Source organism: Dendropsophus ebraccatus, chromosome 1, assembly GCF_027789765.1.
Source record: "Dendropsophus ebraccatus isolate aDenEbr1 chromosome 1, aDenEbr1.pat, whole genome shotgun sequence".
Lineage (NCBI taxonomy): Eukaryota > Metazoa > Chordata > Amphibia > Anura > Hylidae > Dendropsophus > Dendropsophus ebraccatus.
The window spans coordinates 207,693,405-207,715,737 of NC_091454.1; the positions used below are offsets into that span (position 1 = coordinate 207,693,405).

At 42.6% G+C, this 22,333-nt stretch overlaps 1 protein-coding gene and 1 long non-coding RNA gene across 6 annotated transcripts in view; one reads left to right on the forward strand and one right to left on the reverse strand.

Annotated features, from left to right (window-relative positions):
• Nucleotides 1–22,333, reverse strand: part of LOC138767963 (uncharacterized) — a 126,018-nt gene that overhangs the window by 94,883 nt on the left and 8,802 nt on the right. The gene's annotated exons all lie outside the window — the stretch shown is intronic.
• The window catches only part of LOC138767940 (adhesion G protein-coupled receptor E5-like), a 65,295-nt gene that overhangs the window by 28,323 nt on the left and 14,639 nt on the right, over nt 1–22,333 (forward strand). The window contains exons 6-14 of one of the 2 annotated variants that reach the window (XM_069945849.1): nt 3,491–3,649; nt 5,650–5,772; nt 7,017–7,148; nt 11,967–12,013; nt 14,697–14,783; nt 18,752–18,917; nt 20,375–20,476; nt 21,131–21,321; nt 22,123–22,278. In XM_069945849.1, the coding sequence (XP_069801950.1) occupies nt 3,491–3,649; nt 5,650–5,772; nt 7,017–7,148; nt 11,967–12,013; nt 14,697–14,783; nt 18,752–18,917; nt 20,375–20,476; nt 21,131–21,321; nt 22,123–22,278 (1,163 nt within the window). The remainder of the gene's footprint in view (nt 1–3,490; nt 3,650–5,649; nt 5,773–7,016; nt 7,149–11,966; nt 12,014–14,696; nt 14,784–18,751; nt 18,918–20,374; nt 20,477–21,130; nt 21,322–22,122; nt 22,279–22,333) is intronic. The other variant, XM_069945858.1, reaches the window with a different exon arrangement.

The following is a 22,333-nucleotide window of genomic DNA, read 5'->3' on the forward strand; positions in this document are numbered from 1 at the left end:
CGCTCACTAGATCGCTAAGCCAACCGCGTGCACCCACGAGATTGACGACGCCCACTTGCCCGCGGCAGATCCGGATTTGTAGCCCCTGGAGCAGAAGGTAGTCAGTGACAGGACAAGCTCCTGTTACTGAGTGATCGGGACCCCCGCAGAATGGCTTGTACAGACGGGCGGGGGTGTAATCCACTTACCTCCGTCCTGTCGGATCAGCCATCTATGGATAGAGTCTGCTCTCAGGCAGGCTCGATGCATAGATCGCGGATAACACTGATCTATGCTATGCTATGGCATAGCATAGATCAGTACATGCAATCTAATGATTGCATGTCTTACAGTGAAAAAAATGTTAAAAAGTGTAATAAAAAAGTTTTTAAAGGTATAAAAAAAAAACTTACAAACCCCCATCCCAATAAAAGTTTAAAATACCCCTTGCCCATTATGAAACTAAAAATATTTTTAAAAAATAAATAAACATATTGTATATCATAGCCTGTGAAATTTCCAGGTGTCTGGAATATCTGGGACAGCTCTGGGGAACTTCTCCCAGAACTGTATCCAGCTTTTCCAAACACCCGGAGCAGAGCTCAAATGAAGCCGGCTGACGGCCGAGCATAGCGAAGCATTTCAATACTAATGTACATTTGCTCATCCTTAATGTACACTCATACAGGCAGCTCGCGCATGCACTCTCATACAGGCAGCTCGCGCATGCACTCTCATACAGGCAGCTCGCGCATGCACTCTCATACAGGCAGCTCGCGCATGCACTCTCATACAGGCAGCTCGCGCATGCACTCTCATACAGGCAGCTCGCGCATGCACTCTCATACAGGCAGCTCGCGCATGCACACTGATACATGAACACTCATACAGGCAAGCTCATACAGGCAGCTCATACAGGCACTCTCATACATGAAAAATCACAGACAGCTTCACTACAGGGGGCATCACTACTATACAGGTGGGTACGTAGGGGGCAAATAGCTAAAATGCTGAAAGTCATCAATATTACAGAAAGGTGAAAATGCAAAATGTATTGTCACGTTATGTCTTTAAGGTGACAATGTCGCATATGGAATCACTTCAATTCACCACAAGCGTTCTGCATATGTCCCTTGAAAGCACTTAGCACTGAACATACCATAGGCCTTCACTGTCCCGATGGTGTCCTAGTGGTCTCAAGAGTCACAAGAAAACACAGCAGACTATGCTTCCCTATACAGTGGGCTGCCTCAAAAATAAAAATGCACAGTATGAACAGCGCCTAACATGTCATCTTCCTACACAGGTGACAGGTCAGGTTGGCACTAAGCCTGATGGGACACAATTAACGGGCGGCCTAAGACATTTTTGAAATGTTACACATTGCTGAGATTGCGTTGATCTCTGCGACATTAATGCCTGCCCCACCATGCACAGCGCTGCGGTATATGTTGGTGCAATACGTTCTGCAGCCAATCCCATGAATTACATAGCAGAGCTGATCCCGCGCATGAACCAAAGCAGTGATGGAGGGAGCAAAACTGGCGTAATTCCGTGGCAGAGAATCCCGCCAGCCTCCGTGTCATAATGACAGTCTATAGGAGGCTCGCGTGCCTCCTTTCTCCGCGCTGAAGAATGAACATGTTCACGGTCATTATGACACGGAGGCTGGCGGGATTCGGCCAGTTTTGCTCCCTGTGAACGGAGCACCCAGGAAGAGGAGGAGAGGCTGGAGGAAAGATGTGCAGCAGGCTCCACACACATAGCTCCCCTGCACACAGGTCGGGACTAGAGATGAGCGAACTGCTCTGACTTTTGGTCTGAAAGCAGTTTGCTCTCTCATCATGCCTGTGATCCCGGCCGCATAGTTGCGCTCACGGGAATATGCGGCCAGGATATTCCAGGGAATTGCTGTTGAATTCCCTGGAATATCCTGGCCGCATATTCGCGGGTGCGCAACTATGCGGCCGGGATCACAGGCATGACGAGAGGGCGCTGATGCCGTCAGACCAAAAGTCTCTAGTCGGGACAGGTCTCTATATATACACACAGGAGGGGGGGGGCAGGTCTCTATATATGCACTATGTAGACACAGGAGGAAAGGGGACTGTCCTCCTTCCTCCTGTGTGCATATAGTGTATAAATAGAGATTTGTCTCCTCCTGTGTGACAGCTCTGCTATTCCAGGCATATCCAGAGCCTGTGTGTGTACATGGAGGCTTTCTCCTTCAGCCTCTGCCTCTGGTTGTCAGTAACAAGAGACAGAGCAGCAGAGAAGCTAAACAAGAAAGCTATGAGTTTCGCGGGAGGGCTGCATGGACAGCAGCAGCACACAGTAGTAAGTTTACCTTGTGAGAGCTGCTGCTGGCTGTCAGTTACACGGAGGGGATAGCTGTAGCAGCGTGACAGTGAATGGAGCCTAGGAACAGCTCTGGCTCCAGGTCACTGCTCTGCCAGGCTGGAGGCGGCGGACTTAAGCGGGGCCCAGGGCAATTGCCGGCAGTGACAGGAGGGGGTTGGGGCAGAGCGGTCACCCCAGCAGCAGTGGGAGCGGCCATGAGCCGAGGAACGGGGGGTTGGGGTGCTCAGCGGAGGTGAGGGATACTGGGGAAGGGCATGAGCTGGGGCAGGTGTATGGGGACGCACTACCTTGGAGCGGGCATCAGCCAGAACAGGAGGGGGGCTGGGGTGGCAGAGAGGGATAATGGGGACGGGCATCAGCCGCAGGACTGCACACAGCACACATTACTTTCCATAGTAAAGGCTTCTTTACAATGGCGCCGCCACCCTCCCACAGCTGTGTACTGCGCATGTTTTTGAACATGCGTAGCACACAGCTTCTGAAACACAGTGTAAGTGAACGGGACGGACTCCGTCCGTTCACTTCAATGCTGTTTGTGCCGTACAGCGTCTGTGTATGGTGTCATAGCACGACACCTACACAGACACTGTACTATTCAACACTGATGCCACATGCCAAGGAAAAAATAAAAAATAATAAGCCACATATTTTTTATTATTACATTTTTAAAAAAAAAAGAAAAAAAAAGCGACACTATCCCTTTAAAATATAACATTACTGTTCCTGCAGGGTGAATGGCGTAAACGAAGAAGAAAAAAAACACTAAGATTGCTGAATTTTTTAATTATATAATCAGAAAAAAATTAAAAAAAAAAGCAATCTAAATTTTTCTGTTACACCAATATGATACTAATATAAACTAGAGATCATGGTGCAAAAAAATGACACCTCAACCAGCCCTGTAGGTGGAAAAATAAAAGCACTATGGCTCTTAGAAGGCGGGGAGGAACATTGCATTAATTTGACCCGGACATCCGTGCACCAATGGGCTTGGTCTTGAAGGGGTTAAATCCCTGACTCTGTGAATACACCCTGAGGCTATGTTCCCATAACTTTGTGAAAATGCAGCAAAACAACTAAAGATGTATAAAATTTCTACTCAACGGGCATACAATAAAAACATGTTTGTTCTCTCTACTATATTTTTCAGATATAAGCGAGTGCAGAGATCGCACACATGTTTGTGGTTCTAGCACTACATGTCAAAACACACCGGGCAGTTATTACTGTAAGTGTGACGGCGGCTTCCTGAAGGATAATCAGACCTCATTCTGTCCTTCCAACAACAAAACAGAGAACACGTGTACAGGTCAGTGATGTGCAGCAGAAGAAACAATAACAGATGACACATGCACCACATAAAGCTATTTTTCCCCTAAATATTACTGCCACAGCTATAGTCTATTTGTTGTGAAGTCTCCAGCGCATATTATACCCCACTAAAGAATATTGAGGAAGGTGGTACAAATATTAACTCAAGATTGGCCAAATAACTTTCTTTAAATCCTTCCTTGGTTTCCAGCCCTCAAGTTATACACTAAAACCTCATTGAAATGCTATTACAAACACAGGCTTATAGATGCGAGAAGAATCTCAACCTATGTGTTTCCAGTTAATTTATACATAAATGTTGATTATGAAATCACAAGGTGAGGAAGTCCCTAAACAGTGTGTGCAATTTCTCAGAAGGTTTACTCATGTTAGTAAATGTATACTAGCATTTATAAGGCCATTGGCTTCTTTCTCTGTAACCTTGCTAATAAACTGGGTCTATTCCTGATTCCTGACATCTAGGCTTGGGAGCATAAGACGTAATCATGGTGTCCCATTGCAAGACAGGGAAAGCAACCTACAGCCCATATTTTAAATGGGTTGGGGACTTTGTAATAAAACACTTGGGTGTACTTTAATAGTAATACGACTTACAGTAAGGAGCTGCCGCTGTGGCCTGGTCTTAAAGTATAAGAGGCTACTACCCCTTGTTACCAGGCTGCTCCCTCAGAGTCCTCCATAGGCATATACAGGCGTAGTGGAGAACATCTCATACGTCAAGACCAGGGCACAGCGGCAACTCACTGTAAGTAGGAGCATGGCCTACTATTATAGTACACCTAAGCATTTTATTAGAAAGCGTCCAACCCCTTTAACCTTGAAAAATATGAAAGGCATGTAACTACTGTGAATTTCAGTGTCCCTTTGGTCTACACAAACTTCTCCCTTAACAGCTGTCAACCACATCAAATCCTAACTTACCCTTACCCCTGAGGCTCCTTCAGGGCCCCATATAGGATACTACCTGCTATGCAAATAAAACTGAACTACATAAAAAAGTGTCCTTCTACAAGAGGGGTGTCAAACTCAAATACACAGTGGGCCAAAATAAAAAAAATTTAGAAAGTCGTGGGACAACCCTAATAATTAATAAAGAGTGCATGCGGCGTTCCTGGCACTGTCAGAGCAGTGTACAGCGTTCCTGGCACTGCCTATCCTAAAGTGATTGTCCCCACATGGTAGTTACCCATTATATCCCTCAAGCAGTAGGTAATCCCATAATTGTGCCCCATGTAGTAGCCCCCCCCCCCCATAGTGCCCCACATACTAGCCAGGCCTACTTTTAGAGCCCAACATTGTAGACAGCCCTTCCAATAGTGTCTTATATAGTAGCCAGCCCTTTCAATAGTGTCTTATATAGTAGCGAGCCCTCCCAATAGTGTCTTATATAGTAGCGAGCCCTCCCAATAGTGTCTTATATAGTAGCCAGTCCTCCCAATAGTGTCTTATATAGTAGCCAGCCCTCCCAATAGTGTCTTATATAGTAGCCAGCCCTCCATATAGTCTCTTATATAGTAGCCAGTCCTCCCCAATATTCTCTTATATAGAAGCCAGTCCTCCCCAATATTCTCTTATATAGAAGCCAGTCCCTAAAATAGTCTTTTATACAATACCACCACTACCCCATATTTTTAAATAATAGCCAGCTCTCTCCAAGTCTTATAATGTAGCAAGCTCACGCCAATAGTCTCTTATATAGTAGCCAGCCCTCCAAATAGTCTCTTATATAGTAACCAGTCCGAGCGCCTGTCTGGACCACCCATATTATAATCTGCTGCAATGGCACTGGCACTGCGGGCCAGAGTTTGACATGACTGTTCTACAACATATAGAATAAAGTATTAGTGGTTGCAACACTTTGTTTTTCACAAAGTCAGACTCCATTCTACGGCTGCTGACAGGTGCATTCTTCTACGTTTTTTTTTTGTTTTGTTTTTTACAACACATTAAAAAGTGGAATGTGATCTTCTTCAACAGATATAGATGAGTGCAGTAAGAGCTGGGGTATCTGTGGTTCTAACACCGTCTGCAAGAATTTTCCGGGTTCATATAAGTGCCTCTGTGCTAGCGGATACCTAAATGTTTCCAACACATGTTCTGGTGAGTACAGCATTATTATTCCATTTATATTCAATCTGACTGTATTAAATGAAAAAGTCTTCTGCACTATGAATGACGATGACTCTTCTGTGCCATGGTCTTTATTGTGTGCACATACGCTGTCCTGCAGGGTACCATGTACTTTACTTTGTCACAGAGACTTTGAAAGGAGTGTCAGGGTGCATGTTCAACCATAATAACATCTCACACCACATGACATGACTCTAGAGCACCAATCTAGTGATCAGTGGCCATACATAGCCATCGGCACCTATTTACCTGATAAAGGCCAAAATAAAACCTCCTGCAGGCTGTTACTCAGGCAGAGTCACATTGTTCAGTCTGCAGCCCAGCAGCTTCTCTATAGACCAGCTCAAGCCACCGTCCCTCATATGTCACAGCATTTGGTAAGTATCAGGGTTTTAGTGCATGTTTTGTTATGTCATCCGCTTCCTTGTATTCTCACTATGAACTACATATACATAAACTCCTAAAAGGTCCTATAATTTGACCCTTTCATTTCTGAGAAATTTTTATTTTTGCATTTTAAATTTCTCATTAACGTCTGAACTATCTCATTACTTATTTTTTCCATCTACGAAACAAATAAGGGCTTGTTTTTTGTGGGGCCAATTGTTCTTTCCAATTAAACCTTTTATTTTACCATAAAACAATTAGAATTTTGAAAATTTGAGGGCTATTTGATTTTTATGCCTTGCAAGTTATAGTAAAATTGACATGTTATCTATATTCTGTGGGTTAGTACAATTACAATGCTAGCTTTGTTTTGATTTTGTTTTATTACCTTTAAAAAAAAATGAAAATTTTTCTTGAATTTAATATACCTAAAATTGCCCTATTTTGACTCCTATAACATTTATTTTTCAATCTAAGGGGCTGTATAAGGGTCACTTTTTGTGCCATAATTGGTAGTTTTTGAGTAGATGGCACTTTTTGATCTTTATCTAAAAAAAAAAAAATCAATGTAAATGATCAGAGATCAATACTTTTAGCGTTTAGTGTTTTGTTTTTTCTTCATTTATAAGTTTATAGCATTTATATTACTTACTTTACTGTTATCATCATCTTAGGAGAGATGTTTATCCCAAGGACATTTCCCGTCCAAGATTATTATTTTAATACTTTGGTAAAATTCCACATGTGACAATACCAAATATTTTTTAGATGTCAGAATATTTATGTTTTTCTAATCCTAATTAAGTTTTTATTATTTTCTGCCACAGAAATAGTGAAGTGTGAAAAGTCTTTATGTGGTTTAAAAGGTTTATGTGTGGGGAAAAAAACATACATAAATTGTTCCTGTCAAGAAGGATACAGAGCAGTTTCACTGGGATTACAGTACCCACAATGCAATGGTGAATACAAGTGTTCCTGCAGCCATGGCACATGATGCTTGCTTTATTCCTTCTCATACTTTACCCCCCTTTCTATTCTTTTTTTCTGTTATATTTGCTTACTTGACCAGCACTTCTATTTTTACTACCACTTTCAATATTCTAGAAAAGTTCAAAAAAGATCACTAGGGGATCACTGAAAAACTTTTGACAAAGTATTGATTGGTCCGCATCTGAATGTTCACGCTCATACCGATCGGGAGAACGGGCAGGGAGAGGATGGTGCTACAGCACGTCCAAATCCCCACTCTGTGTAAGAAAAAAAGAAGCCGCTTCATAGACTTACATAATGAAAGTGGGTTTTTTTCCCTAACAGAGAGCGGGAGTGCAGCAGTCTTCTCCCAGCTTGTTCTCCCGATCTAAGCACTCAGCGACCCAGACCGATCAAAACTTTTGAAGTTTTTCAAACTGACACTTGGGAAGTGAAACTGCATGAGTGTAACATTCACTCTAGTGACCTTAACACATCCATAAACTACACAAATGTGCACTGTTTAACTCAATGAACGAGGTGTTGTATTAAAGTTAGCTATATTTTAAGCTAATAAAATGTATTCTCTGCATTATGTAGGTGGTCAGCTTTACAAAAGGTGATACGATCTGTAATGTACTGTATCAATTCCTCAAGGTGTTTGGAAATCAAAGATGTAACAAGTAGCATTAAAGGAGATATCCGGCGAAAATTTTTATTAAAGTATTGTATTGCCCCCCAAAAGTTATACAAATCCCCAATATACACTTATTACGGGAAATGCACATAAAGTGCTTTTTTCCCTGCACTTACTACTGCATCAAGGCTTCACTTCCTGGATTACATGGTGATGTCACTTCCTGGATTACATGGTGATGTCACTTCCTAGATAAAAAAGAGTGATGTCACGCCCCGACTCTCAGAGCTGTGGATGCTGGAGAGGATGATGGCACAGGGACACTGAGGGACACAGGGCACTGGAGGGACACTAAGCATCCCTCTGCTATCATCCTCTCCAGCAGCCACAGCCCGCACAGCTCTGGGAGTCGGGTCGTGACATCACTATGTTATCCAGGAAGTGACATCACCATGTTATCCAGGAAGTGACATCACCATGTTATCCAGGAAGTGACATCACCATGTTATCCAGGAAGTGACATCACCATGTTATCCAGGAAGCGACATCACTATGTTATGCAGGAAGTGACATCACCATGTTATCCAGGAAGTGAAGCCTTGGTGCAGTAGTAAGTGAAGAAAAAAAAGCACTTTATATGCATTTCCCGTAATAAGTGTATATTGGGGATTTGTATAACTTTGGGGGGCAATACAATATTTAAATACATTTTTTTGCCAGACTTCTCCTTTAAGATTACTAAGGAAAACTACAAAAGAAAAAAAAAATATTAGCTTCAGCAGCAAGCTCAGAACATGAAACAGTCACTTCTGTAGGGGAACAGTGAGTGCTGAACTGAACCCAGCCCACAGTCCCTACTTATTTGGACAATCTGCCAACCAGCAGCCCCCAACTGGGCAACGTACCCTACTCTTACTAGGCGCTTATGCAGTCAGGGTAGGAAGCTTAACAGTCTGAATGAAAAAATTAGGGTACTTCAAGGGCTGAATTGGCACAAATAAGGGATAACCAGAACCTAGAAACCAGGAAAAGATGTCTGAGACCAAAGAGAGGCAGGGCAAAACCACAGAAAGATTGGGTCAAAAACAAGAGATAATATATATAGGCAGAAATAGAATGAGAAAACACAAAAAGGTCACACAGAATATACAGAAGAGAGAAGAGAACACTAGTGAAGGTACAATTATGCACACCAGCTGTAAATGGATACTTTTTTAAATCTCCATCTCTTTAATACGCTCCTGATGATTGTCATACTGATCCCTCTTTATCTCTTGGTTCTCCCAGCTGGTTCATCTCTAGTTTTCTCCTTGGCTTTTCTGTGACTATCTTGGCTTCCATGCTGCTTTCTGGCTCTTCTTTCTCCCTGTTTGCCACTTGCAGGGGTTTAAAGCATAACTGTCATTTCAGGGTCATTTTTTTTAAAACATTAAATATTAAAGGAGAATTCCGGGGTCTGTTAAAAAAAAAACAATAACCAAAAAAACAAGAGATCATGTACACCTTTTGTATAGTAACAGTTTGAGCCCAGAATCGCCACTCTCGGACCCCCACATCGCCCGTTCTGACTATAAGCTGGTGTCTCCTCACTTCCTGTCCAAGCTCTGTTACTCTGTCACGCCCACTGTATACGCCCCTCTCCTCCTTGTCCAGCCCACTCAGTCAAACCTTGCTGTTTGTCCCACCCCCTGAATGTTACCACCCTCCCAGTGCTTAGCCTGTATTCCTGCCACCTGCATCCTCTGTGCCATCACTGCTAGTGTCTGCACACCTAATGTGCAGCTTTGCAAAATGGTAAATTACACTAACAAATCACCACATAGTATACACAGCCGCCCTCTCCTCCCCTTCTGGTCACTGCTCACACTGTCTTCTCAGTGAACCTGCACAGCCTGTCATGTTCTTTCCCCCCTGCAGCCCCCACCTCATCCCTTCTGATCACAGCACACATGGAGCTCTCAGTGAGCCTGCACTGCCTGTCATGTTCTTTCCCCAGCCTCCTTATCAGCGTTCTGGTAAGAGCAGACACACTGAGCTCTTAGCCTGCCTGCTCCAGCATCTCTTCCCCACCTTCTCTGTCCGTATCACAGCTCATACGGAGCTCCCAGCCTGCCTGCTCCAGCATCTCATGCTCTCTCCTCCACCCCTGCAGCCCCCACCTCCTCCCGTCCTGATCACAGCTCATACAGAGCTCCCAGCCTGCCTGCTCCAGTCTCATGCTCTCTCCCACAGCCCCCACCTCCTCCCGATCTGATTACAGCACACACTGAGGTGTTCTCAGTGTGGCTGCTCTAGTCTGCCGTACTTTCTCCCCCTCAGCAGCCCCCACCTCATCCCGTTCTGATTGCTGTACAGAACGGGTTGTAGTCAGTGTCTCTGTACAGGAAGGAGGCATCTCTATGAATATGCATGAGGCTGGGAGGCGTGCCAGGAGCTCAGAGCACGCCTGTACAGTGACGTGGCAAGCCCTACATCACGACCCAAGGTGCAGCAGGGACCCTGCACTCGTCGTGACGTCAGCACAGAATGAGGAAGTAAGCCACTTCCTGCAGCTGGAGACCCAGGGGAAAGTCTGGTAAGGGACCATAATCTGACATGAGTGTACATTAGGAACTTATATAACTTTTTATGTAGGGAAGAAGTGGGGGAAAAAAAATTTCGCCGGACTTCTCCTTTAACAGTACAAGTGATTTTAAGAAACTCTGTAACAGGTTACATAAACCAAAAGAGTTTCCTTCTGGACTGAAAAAGCAATCTCCCAGCCTCCCCCCTCACATCAGATAAAGCAGGATTTCTGTCTCCATTATGTGGCTATGAAGAGGGGAGGGGCTGTTAGGAGTGACTGAGCACGGAGCAGTCCTGCACAGCACAACACCCTGCAATGTTCTCTCAGCAAGTTCATAGATAAGCACTGACCTTTCTGACCCCAGAGTCCTGCGTTTTAGGTGCCCAGACAGTCTACAAACAGCTGATCTTCATGTCACCTCTTCCTGCTCCCTCATCTACCTCGGCCCCTCCCCCCTCCATAAGGATAGAATGGAGAGAGCAGAGCCCGTCTTCACTGGCTTCTCTGTAATGAAGACGTGTTTGCCTGATAATGCACAGATAAGAAGTCAGGGGGGGAGGCTGGGAGATTGCTTCTTGAGTACAGAAGGAGGCTTTTTTGGCTGATAAAACCTATTACAGAGTTTCTTAAAATCGCTTATACTACTGATTTCTGCAATAAAAAAAATATGACAGTTACGCTTTAAGTGACTATCAATGGTCCCTTAAATTGCACACTGCAGTTAAACCCAGAGGATTTTCTTTGGCAGTATTGCTTGTATTACCGCTTGCTTCTGCCTCCCATTCCTTGTATCACCTATCGTCATTATAAGCTACGTCAAACTTCTCAATAAACAACATAAGACACACAAGAACAATTCCCCTGCACCTTAAACTGTCAAGCATTAAAGAGAATCTATCAGCTATATGTCATGATCAGTGCTTAAGTGTCAAAGAGGTGATGAACAAGAGATTTCTCATTCATCGGTAGATCTCTGGCCCTTTAACACAGGCCGATCATAAGCAGTGACGCTTATCTAGTCTGCCAATAATCAGCAGTGAGTATAGACCCTTACAGCCTTCCTTCCCCACCAGCCTTGTTTATAGGGATACAGCAAAGATATACCAGTATTATACATCCATGTCAATGCTGCTGCCCTGTAGACAAAGCCAGAGCGGAGGAATGGCATAGTGGTGGTGGAAAGAGACTAAACGGGTGACTATAGCTTAATAACAATAGCAACAAAACAAGGACAGGAAATTTGTCAGACAACCACTTTAATGAAAGACAAATTGATATTAAACTAGGGCAAAGGAGGAGGGTTTTACATATATCTACTATCTCTTTGTTTCTGGGTGTCGGACAGTAGAATCTCTTATTACAGATAAAAGACAAATTTTAATGAACTTGTGTTCATTCCTATTATTGTAGCATATCAATGTTCCATAAGTCAAAACACAGACAACACCGTGTGTCCACAATATCCTGGTGAAAAGATAATCCCACAGCTTGCATGCACTACCAATATTATTTTGCTTACGTTTTTTTTAAGGAAATATATTTAGATAGATAAATAGTTCCAATATCCCCAAGCCTAATTGTATCATATACCTATTTTTTTGCCAGTAAAATGCAAATACATTTCAAGAAAAGAGATATGTGAACAAGATCAGGTAAGATATACATGGTCTCCTTCTGCTATCCTTTGCCGATTGGGTTTACAATGAAAATACAAATTCAACTTTTCTCCCACTCCAAAATCATTGAAAAAGGCTGAATAGCATATAATGATGTTTAAGGCTGGGTTCACACTACGTATATATTTTAGTCAGTATTGTGGTCCTCATATTGCAACCAAAACCAGGAGTGGATTAAAAACACAGAAAGGCTCTGTTCACACAATGTTGAAATTGAGTGGATGGCCGCCATATAATGGCAAATATTTGCTGTTATTTTAAAACAACGGCTGTTATATTGAAATAATGGCCGTTATTTACTGTTATATGGCGGCCATCCACTCAATTTCACCATTGTGTGAACAGATCCTTTCTGTGTTTTTAATCCACTCCTGGTATTGGTTGCAATATGAAGACCACAATACTGACTGAAATATACGCAGTGTAAACCAGCCTAAAGTGGGAAATGTGTAAGAGATTCCACAGAAAAATTTAAATACTGGAACTCTACACTAGAGATGTGATAGTATACTAAACTTAGAAGCAACCCATAAATCAAAATTAAAATTAGATTGTTAAAATATAATAATAATAATTTATTTGTATAGCACCAACAGATTCCGCAGCTGTCGATTCTTTATACAGGCATTACATTTACATACACATATTAAAGAATTAAAGAATTAAAATAAAAATACAAAGAAGTGAGGGACCTGCTCGAAAGAGCTTACAGACTAGGAGGACTGGGGGTGACAGAAGAGGCAGTAAGAGCTTTATCTTTAAACGGTCCAGTCATTGTACATAGGATTGGAACGTACCTGTGTTGGGTGAGACAGTCACCCGCCAATCTCTCCGCATAGTTTGTAGGCTCCTTTGAGCAGGGCCCTCATTCCTCATGTATGGTTTGATAATTACAAGTGTGTGTCTGTAATGTCTGATTTTTGTGTATGTATGTACCCACAGAATTGTAAAGTGCTGCGGAATCTACTGGTGCTATATAAATAAAAATTATTATCTCGGAGTACATAACAGTATGGATACACACAGGATGGGCCCTCTCTTTAGGAACAGGAGAAGGGGTGTCCCCGTAAGGGTATATGCATACAGAGTAATTAGTGCTGAAAACTGTGCGGAATCTGCCACTCGCTCCCGCTTCTCTTTCCGCCGGCTCCAAAGACATGTAATTTCTTTTGGCGAATGACGGAATCCGCTCGAGCATATAATGGAGCCTATGTGACAGGTGGAACTTCATTGGGCGCGCAGGGGAGCGAGCGGTGGATTCCACACAAAGCTTTCCACGAGAATCACTCCGTGTGCATATACCCTTAATATAGAGAGAGGTACTCCACATAACAGTTCAAAATTGCTTGTGAAGTTTATTTGGATAAGTAATCAAGCTATTACATATACATATGACTTTCCGGTCATGAGCTTCATTAGATTCAGATTGCTGTGGCTGTAGTGTAGATCACTGAAAAAAGTGCTGTGACGGCTTTATCTGTAGAAATAAATGAAAGCAAATGTACCATCAGGTACATCACTTTAAGATTTTTATATCAATAGACTGGCATCGTTGTGGGTATGCCCATCTATTCCCGGGCCCTGGCCCGGCCTGGGGGTGGGCCCTCTGGCCCCAGTGTGACGATACCCCTCCGTTCTGTGACGCAGCTCCATTAGAATCATCGTGCACAGGAATTGGGCCATGGTTCAAAAGAAGGACCACGGCATCACGGCTCCGGTCTTTTGATGTAAAAATCTTAAAGCGACATACATGATGGTACATTCACTTAAAAAAAGAAAAAAAACATGACATTTACTAGAGAGAAAAAAAATCTCAAAAAGTGTTTAAAAAGGGGAGCTAAAGGCCCTGTTATAAGAAGACCAATGTCTGCTGATTGTGGTCTTTCATCATGTTCAAATAAAACAATCATGTCATCGATGGTCTGCTCTGCGTCGCTTCATGTAATAGGAGCGGTACCAGTAGATCACAGCTGACTTTAATGGGCAGCCGGAATGATCTAAGTGTCCTATTACACAAGCGATTTTTAACAATTACCAACTAACAATAAATGATCGCAAACGAGATTGTTTATCGTTAACCTGAAATTGTTCACCATATTACAAAGAACGATGGTTGTTAGTTACGATCGTTACTGTGTTAGTTTATTCCTTCTCCTTTATTCGTCAGGGCGTTTTTTATGATATTTTTTAGGAAGAAGCAAGTCTTTCTGTTGTTTACTAAATGCTTTTTTATTGGCTTTGTCCAGAACCTCCAACGGATTGGAAGTTGATTGTCTAGGAGCTACTTGCTTTTTTCTGGTTTATTGCACCACGTTAAGCAAAGTTTAAGAGCACATACATGTAGGCTATGAGTGGCTAAAAAGGAGTTGAGTTGTGCCGATCCCAATGTTTCTGACTGTGTCCTAAGGATTGTTCAGGTGGCCCCTCCTGCTGCTTCTTACCCACTGTCTGTTCGTGTAATAGCACAGGCAATGAGTAGTGAACAAGGGGGAAGCGAGCGCTGAGCTGACAGGTCGGTACTCACTTCCCCCTTAATATCGTGCTGTGTAATATGGCCTTAGGAGTGACAAAAGGGGTTCTATAGGTACTTGACAGTGGCTAACAAGGATGAAAATATGATCATGAGAATTAATACATATTTCTGTCTCTCGTCATCCAGTTTGAATGTAACCTGAAGAAATTAACTGATAACTTTACACCATATTGTGAGAATGTCACTAGCCAGGAAAAGCTCTCGGTGGAGAAGGTAAGATATCAAACAAATGTGACTGGTAGACATGACTTAGACTTTGTTCACATCACATTTGAGCTATACATACCTGGTATACCTCATGATACCAGTAAAATGGCATGCAGACATAGTGCAGTGTACTTGTTGACTAACTGGTCCATTAAAGTCTACATACCTGCTGTAAGGATGCCACAGTAAAAGCCTTTTCTGATTTTCCAACATATGCCACCAACTTACTGCCCAAACGCAGCAAAATTCCAGCCGTACACATTATAAAACCCATTTATGTACTGTTCGAGATATATAGACTCACTATCCCCCCTTGTACCTGCATTATTTTGATAACCTGTTGCTCTTGGTTACAATCCACTAAGTCATGCGCAATTCAAGTGCAATCTCCAGGAAGTACTGGCAGTTGGTCCCTACTAATGCCCCTATTCCACAGGTCGTTTAGAGGAGCAAACGAGCGCTCTCAGCGCTCATTTGCTCCTCGTTCCCCGCTTGCTGCCGCCGCTATTCAATGCGGTTGCAGCGAGCGGGTGAGTGCGGAAGGGGGCGGCGGGGAGCTGCATGGGGGCTGCCCAGGGGATCGCTGATTGTCCGGGCAGCCCATAGGATATAGCAGCGTCTGCTGCCGATGCTCCTATTCAACGGAGCGCCGGCAGCAGATCGCTGCTATATCAGTCGCTTGTTTTTCAACATGTTGAAAAACAAGCGACTGCAACGATCAGCCGACATGAACGATGTCAGCTGATCGTTGCACTCTATTCCACCGGGCGATTATCGTCCGTAGCGGCCGAATACGAACGATAATCGTTCCGTGGAATAGGGCCTTTAGTCTAAAAGCAAAGGAGGATTTGGGGAGAAAACAGCAGGGTCACAGTTCAGAGATCCAAAAAGTGATCTGTTTACGTTCAAATTCAAGGTGTTTTTCCATTTTCTGGATGCAAAACCTATTGCTACTCATTGCTGCATCATTTTTAGGTTGGGTTTACACACAGTATTTTTGTTCAGTATTTTGGTTCTCATATTGCAACCAAAACCAGGAGTGGATTGGAAACACAGAAAGGCTATGTTCACACAATGTTGAAATTTAGTGGATGGCCGTCATTTTATGACTAATAATGGCAGTTAGTTACCACTGGGTACCATCTGTTTACCCATAGCCTTTACCATTAACTTTCCCTAAAAAAATGTACTTAGGTAAACTCCTAGTCACCCAACAATGTTATACAGGGTTTTATGGCTCTTAAAGTGTCTCTGTCATTATAACTTTCAAAATCTAAATCAATAGTAGATGTGAAATAAAGCAAGTTTGCAATTTACATTCATTATCATCATTCATTTTTTGTTGTTATCATGCTGTTGTTGTTAGTCACTCAATGTATCCATCAGTCACATGACTGCCTTCTCTCTGTGAGCGCTCAGATGTTCTGAGATACACAGGACTTCCTGTTTTCTGACTGTTTCCTGTTTTTTGAGAAAAAAAAAAGTCAGAAAACAGGAAGTGCTGCGTTTTTCAGAACTAAAAAAAATGAATGTAAATTGCAAACTTGCTTTATATCGCATCTACTGTTGATTTAGATTTTGAAAGTTATAACGACAGTGACACTTTAAGCAATTTTTTGATACTGGTGAAGTTTAGGTTTGTTTGGTCCAGACTAAACTTTTTGCTGTACTTCTAAACTGAACTTTTGATAAGCTTGCTCATTTTTATTGTTCACCAATGTGATTTACTACATGCATGTATAATATATCAGATTACTTTTTCTCTTTAAATGGCAAAAATATACAGGCTTGAAGTAAAATTAATCGTTTAGGGTAGCTTCACACATAACGAATCGCAGGAAATTTCACGCTGTGAATTCCCAGCTAAATCCCCTGTAATTCCTGCTACAGTGAGTTTGAATGGGCTTACACTACCGTTCAAAAGTTTGGGGTCACATTGAAATGTCCTTATTTTTGAAGGAAAAGCACTGTACTTTTCAATGAAGATAACTTTAAACAAATACACTCTATACATTGCTAATGTGGTAAATGACTATTCTAGCTGCAAATGTCTGGATTTTGGTGCAATATCTACATAGGTGTATAGAGGCCCATTTCCAGCAACTATCACTCCAGTGTTCTAATGGTACAATGTGTTTGCTCATTGGCTCAGAAGGCTAATTGATGATTAGAAAACTCTTGTGCAATCATGTTCACACATCTGAAAACAGTCTAGCTCATTACAGAAGCTACAAAACTGACCTTCCTTTGAGCAGATTGTGTTTCTGGAGCATCACATTTGTGGGGTCAATTAAACGCTCATAATGGCCAGAAAAAGAGAACTTTCATCTGAAACTCGACAGTCTATTCTTGTTCTTAGAAATGAAGGCTATTCCATGCGAGAAATTGCTAAGAAATTGAAGATTTCCTACAACGGTGTGTACTACTCCCTTCAGAGGACAGCACGAACAGGCTCTAACCAGAGTAGAAAAAGAAGTGGGAGGCCGCATTGCACAACTAAGCAAGAAGATAAGCACATTAGAGTCTCTAGTTTGAGAAACAGACGCCTCACAGGTCCCCAACTGGCATCTTCATTAAATAGTACCCGCAAAACACCAGTGTCAACATCTACAGTGAAGAGGCGGCTGCGGGATTTTGGACTTCAGGGCAGAGTGGCAAAGAAAAAGCCATATCTGAGACTGGCCAATAAAAGAAAAAGATTAAGATGGGCAAAAGAACACAGACATTGGACAGAGGAATAATGGAAAAAAGTGTTGTGGACAGATGAATCCAAGTTTGAGGTGTTTGGATCACAAAGAAGAACGTTTGTGAGACGCAGGACAAATGAAAAGATGCTGGAAGAATGCCTGACGCCATCTGTTAAGCATGGTGGAGGTAATGTGATGGTCTGGGGTTGCTTTGGTGCTGGTAAGGTGGGAGATTTGTACAGGGTAAAAGGGATTCTGAATAAGGAAGGCTATCACTCTGCAACGCCATGCCATACCCAGTGGACAGCGCTGGATTGGAGCCAATTTCATCCTACAACAGGACAATGACCCTAAACACACCTCCAAATTGTGCAAGAACTATTTACAGCAGAAGCAGCAGCTGGTATTCTATGATAGGTAATGGAGTGGCCAGCGCAGTCACCAGATCTGAACCCCATTGAGCTGTTGTGGGAGCAGCTGGACCGTATGGTACGCCAGAAGTGCCCATCCAACCAATCCAACTTGTGAGAGCTGCTTCTAGAAGCGTGGGGGGCAATTTCTCCATCTTACCTCAACAGATTAATAGCTAGAATGCCAAAGGTGTGCAATGCTGGAATTGCTGCAAAAGGTGGATTCTTTGACGAAAGCAAAGTGTGATGTAAGAACAATGTTATTTCACATACAAATCATTATTTCTAACCTTGTCAATGTCTTGCCTCTATTTTCTATTCATTTCACAACGTATGGTGGTGAAAAAGTGTGACTTTTAATGGAAAACACAAAATTGTTTGGGTGACCCTAAACGTTTGAACGTTAGTGTACATACTTGCAGCGAAATTTTCATTCATCATTTCATGCATCTGAGGCTCCCGATTCCCGTAGGTCCCGCTGTAGTCACTGATTGGCTGAGCGGGACCTACGGGAGTTTGGAGCCTCAGATGCAGCCGGAGAGCAGACCAGGTAAAGTATGCTCCGGGTGGCAGCTAGTTAAGGAGGCCGGTAGTTACATACTAGCAGTGGAATTTTCATTGTATAAAAACCCCTTTTAAACTCACTGTAGCGGGAATCACAGTGGATTTTCCTGTGGAACTCAAAGAGTGAAATCGGCTGCGTGTGAAGCTACCCGTAGGACGCAATCTTACATACTTAAGAACACATGTGGCCAAAACCACCCCTCTCATGTATGATCAGACCCATGCATTCCTGGGTATGAGAGAACAAAGTCTTAGAACATGGCAAACAATGATCCCTTTAATAACTAGATTTCTGCCTCTTTGCTTCTGGAAGTTGATAGATGGCTTAGATGATCTGATTGATGGATTAAGCAACCTCAATAAGACTGAAAGATTACAGAAAGCAGGAAGCCTCCTGAAAACTGTAGAAGAAACAGTACAGAACTTAGCTCTCGTGGAACAGAAATCTGTGTCACATGTCAACGCAAAAAAGACAATCAGTGAGTATTCCCATGGTGTGTTCTTCACTGTGAAGAGGTTCAGGTTTATGGTCCACATGTGCAATGCATTCCAAACTGTAACCAAGCCCGCATTCCTTTACCAATACCCTATAATCCTGGCAACATTGTGCGACTATTGAGAAAGAAATGGTGGTGGGGGGGGGGGGGGGGGGGTTGTTGGCTGCATTCTGAACGCACATATGGAAACGCATCTTTAGGCTAAGTTCGCACAACGTAAATGATCAATTAATCACGGCTATTGTTTGAATTTGCAACAACGGCCATGACTGATAATTTACATTGTGCTGCAAACAATGGAATCTTGGTCGGAGTGTATACACATAGTATACGCTCCTCCCAGGTTTGTAAGCGTCCTCAACAAAAACTGACATGTCAGTTTTGTGCGACCACTATTCATTGAATAGTGGCCGCACAGACCTGTCAGTTCGCACAATGGAGGGTGCAGCTCCGGCCACACTTTCCATTGTGTGCAATGGTGAATTGGGATGCGGGCACACGCGCACGTGCCCGCGTCCCAATTCAATAGAAATTAGGTTTATAAGGCCAGTACTAACTTCACTGACACCGGCTGTTCTGTGACATGGCCGGGTCACAGAACGGCCAGTGTCTTACCCTGTGTGAACCCGACCTAACACCGAGGATGTCTCGTTACAAACAGCTGATCTGGAAAGTCACATATTGGTTGCTCTTAAATGCTTTTTCCGGTAGATAAAAAAAAAAAATAAAATAAAATTCCAAAAGGTAGTAGAAGACAATAGCACCGAAAATAAAAACTGTGGGGCTGTCTGTAGTAGCCTACACAACTAGGTACGCCATTGTACAGGGGGGAAGGGGGGGAGCAGAAGTCAGATCACCACTAATCATGAAGTGATAGCATATCCTAACAGTATGCTATCCCCTGGGTAAACGCCTTTATTGATAATCAATAGTAGTAATGCTAAGTGAAAAACTCAATTTTGCCGGATTCATTTACAAAAAATTATGTTTTAGGCTACCACTGTTACCACTACGGGACTTTAGCGCGAAAGGGCGGCCACAAATAATGATCATGAACTTTATTTGTGGCTGTCATTATGAAAATACGGAAGCCTTTTGCCATTGAATGATGGTTAATTCCCATAGTGGGAACATAGCCTTAGGGTGCGTTCACACCTACAGGATCTGCAGCAGATTTGATGCTGTGTTCAGTTATTTAAATGAAATCTGCTGCAGAAAATCAGCTGCAGATCCTGTAGGTGTGAACGCACCATTAAGTTGTTTTTTAATTAGTGACGCTTATAAATGTCTAGTCAATAGCTGACACCCATTACAATTATGTCACTGCATAGGTGTAAAATAAATGATTGATACTTATGACTTGAACATTGTACACTGCTTTACGATCAATTATACGACTGATCACTACTGAACCCTAAAAACGAGTTATGTTCCCACAGGTTTTCAAGTTTCACATGGTCCTTCGAATAGTGGCACACTGTCAGTTCAAGGCAGCAAAAGCAGTATTACACTGGATTCTAAAACAGCCGCAGGAAATACAAGTAAACAGCTTTTTTTCTATGTACAGTAGCTATTACAGCGTATGGGCATGGCATACACCTTGTATGTTGGCAGAGCCTGGAGGGAAGAATAAAGAACTAACTTATAGGCCCAAGTGTGCAATCTACAGAAAACTTTTCCCTAGAAGCATTTCAAAGGAACATTTTTCTAGAATTGCTACTTTTTTTTGTTGGTTGTGGTTTGGCTAGGTGTAAATCTGGGCTACCTGTTATATTGAAACCTAATATAAAAAAAAATGGAGAAATCATGAGAAAATACTAAGATAAGAAAACTGTAGATATATACATAATCATACAAATTCCACGCATGTTGCTCAGAGTCCCCCCTGTTGAAAAATTGTGATACCTCTCTTCCCAAAAAGAACAGCTACTAAAGTTTTCATCTGCCCATACAGTCCATAGGCACTGAAGGGGAAAAGTATTATCAAATTCAGGTCACACATGAACCATCAACCATGTAATAAATAGATGGGTCTGGTCTATCAGAGCAGAGGTTATGTTCACGTACTGCTTTCCTCTTTATGGAGATATATAGACAAGGGATGTGTTGACGAGTGACTACTATCCACATTACCCGTAGTCACATGGTATTATTTCATTTGTAGTAACTAAATCATTTTTATTCTTCTTCAACAGATGTAGCAATATTAGGATGCCTGGAGTATACCAATATCACTCACATCCTGAAAGAAGCTGATTTTTTAGAAGAAATATCAAACAGTAAAAGTTTTCAACTTGTCTCCCCTGTGGTCAGCGTCTTCCTTGGCATCAGTAACACATCGAGTCTCCAACAACCAGTATCAATGACACTGAATTTTACAAAGACAGTAAGATCTTTCTATGCATTTTGTACATCTACACAACTGAACGCTTTTACCACTTAAGGCTATGTTCACACTACGTATCTTTCCGGCCGTAGTGCGAACTGCGAATATACGCACGTAGTTTTGAGGTTGATGCGTTCGCTTGAAAGTATACGATATACGCCCGCACAGTGCACACTACGTATGAGCTTAGGGCCGGATCGTATACGGCGCCGTGAAAAATGAACAAGACCATTGTTTGAGGACGGAAATGTTCCAACTCACGGCCGTGGATTTCCATGCGGTCCCGTACGAAGTGCTTATTTCAGCCAAATTGAACTTGATTTTTAGATCCAAAAGGTTCTGTGTGTTTTATTGGGCTGGGCGAAGATTTCCAAGTAAATGACCTGTTTCAGATCGCTTCAAAACAAGCTAGGAAGCATAACTGTACTACGGGCGTATGTTTGCGGTTCGCCCGTATGTTCGCAATCCGGCCGCATGTCTATTTTTCCCACGGCCGTACTTTCAGCCGCACATGTACGGCTGCGTACGAACTACGGCCGGACTCATACGTAGTGTGAACATAGCCTAATGGAATATGAAGAAACTCACAGCAATTCAGGACTAAGGTTAACCTTTTGGACAACCTTAGGCCACATTTACTATGTATGTGTTTATCAGCATTCAGGAACATGGTGTAAAAATAATTTATCACCTATTTCTTTCAATTAATTTCTAAAAAAAATTCGAATTAAAACCAAATAATAATGTTACCTTTTTTTAACGCTGAAATGTTAGCTGTTCTCTAAACTTTTTATTTTGCAGGTGTCCAGAAAAATGAGTTGTGTGTCCTGGTCGGTGCCAAACAGTATCTGGACTAGTAGAGGTTGTGTGATGGTGCACAGCGATGAACATGGAGTCACCTGCAACTGCACTCACCTGACCAGTTTTGCCGTGTTGATGCTTCTGCATGACGCTGAGGTGAGATTCTCTTGACAATGCATTTGCTTTTTTACAAGACAACGTGTACCATGTA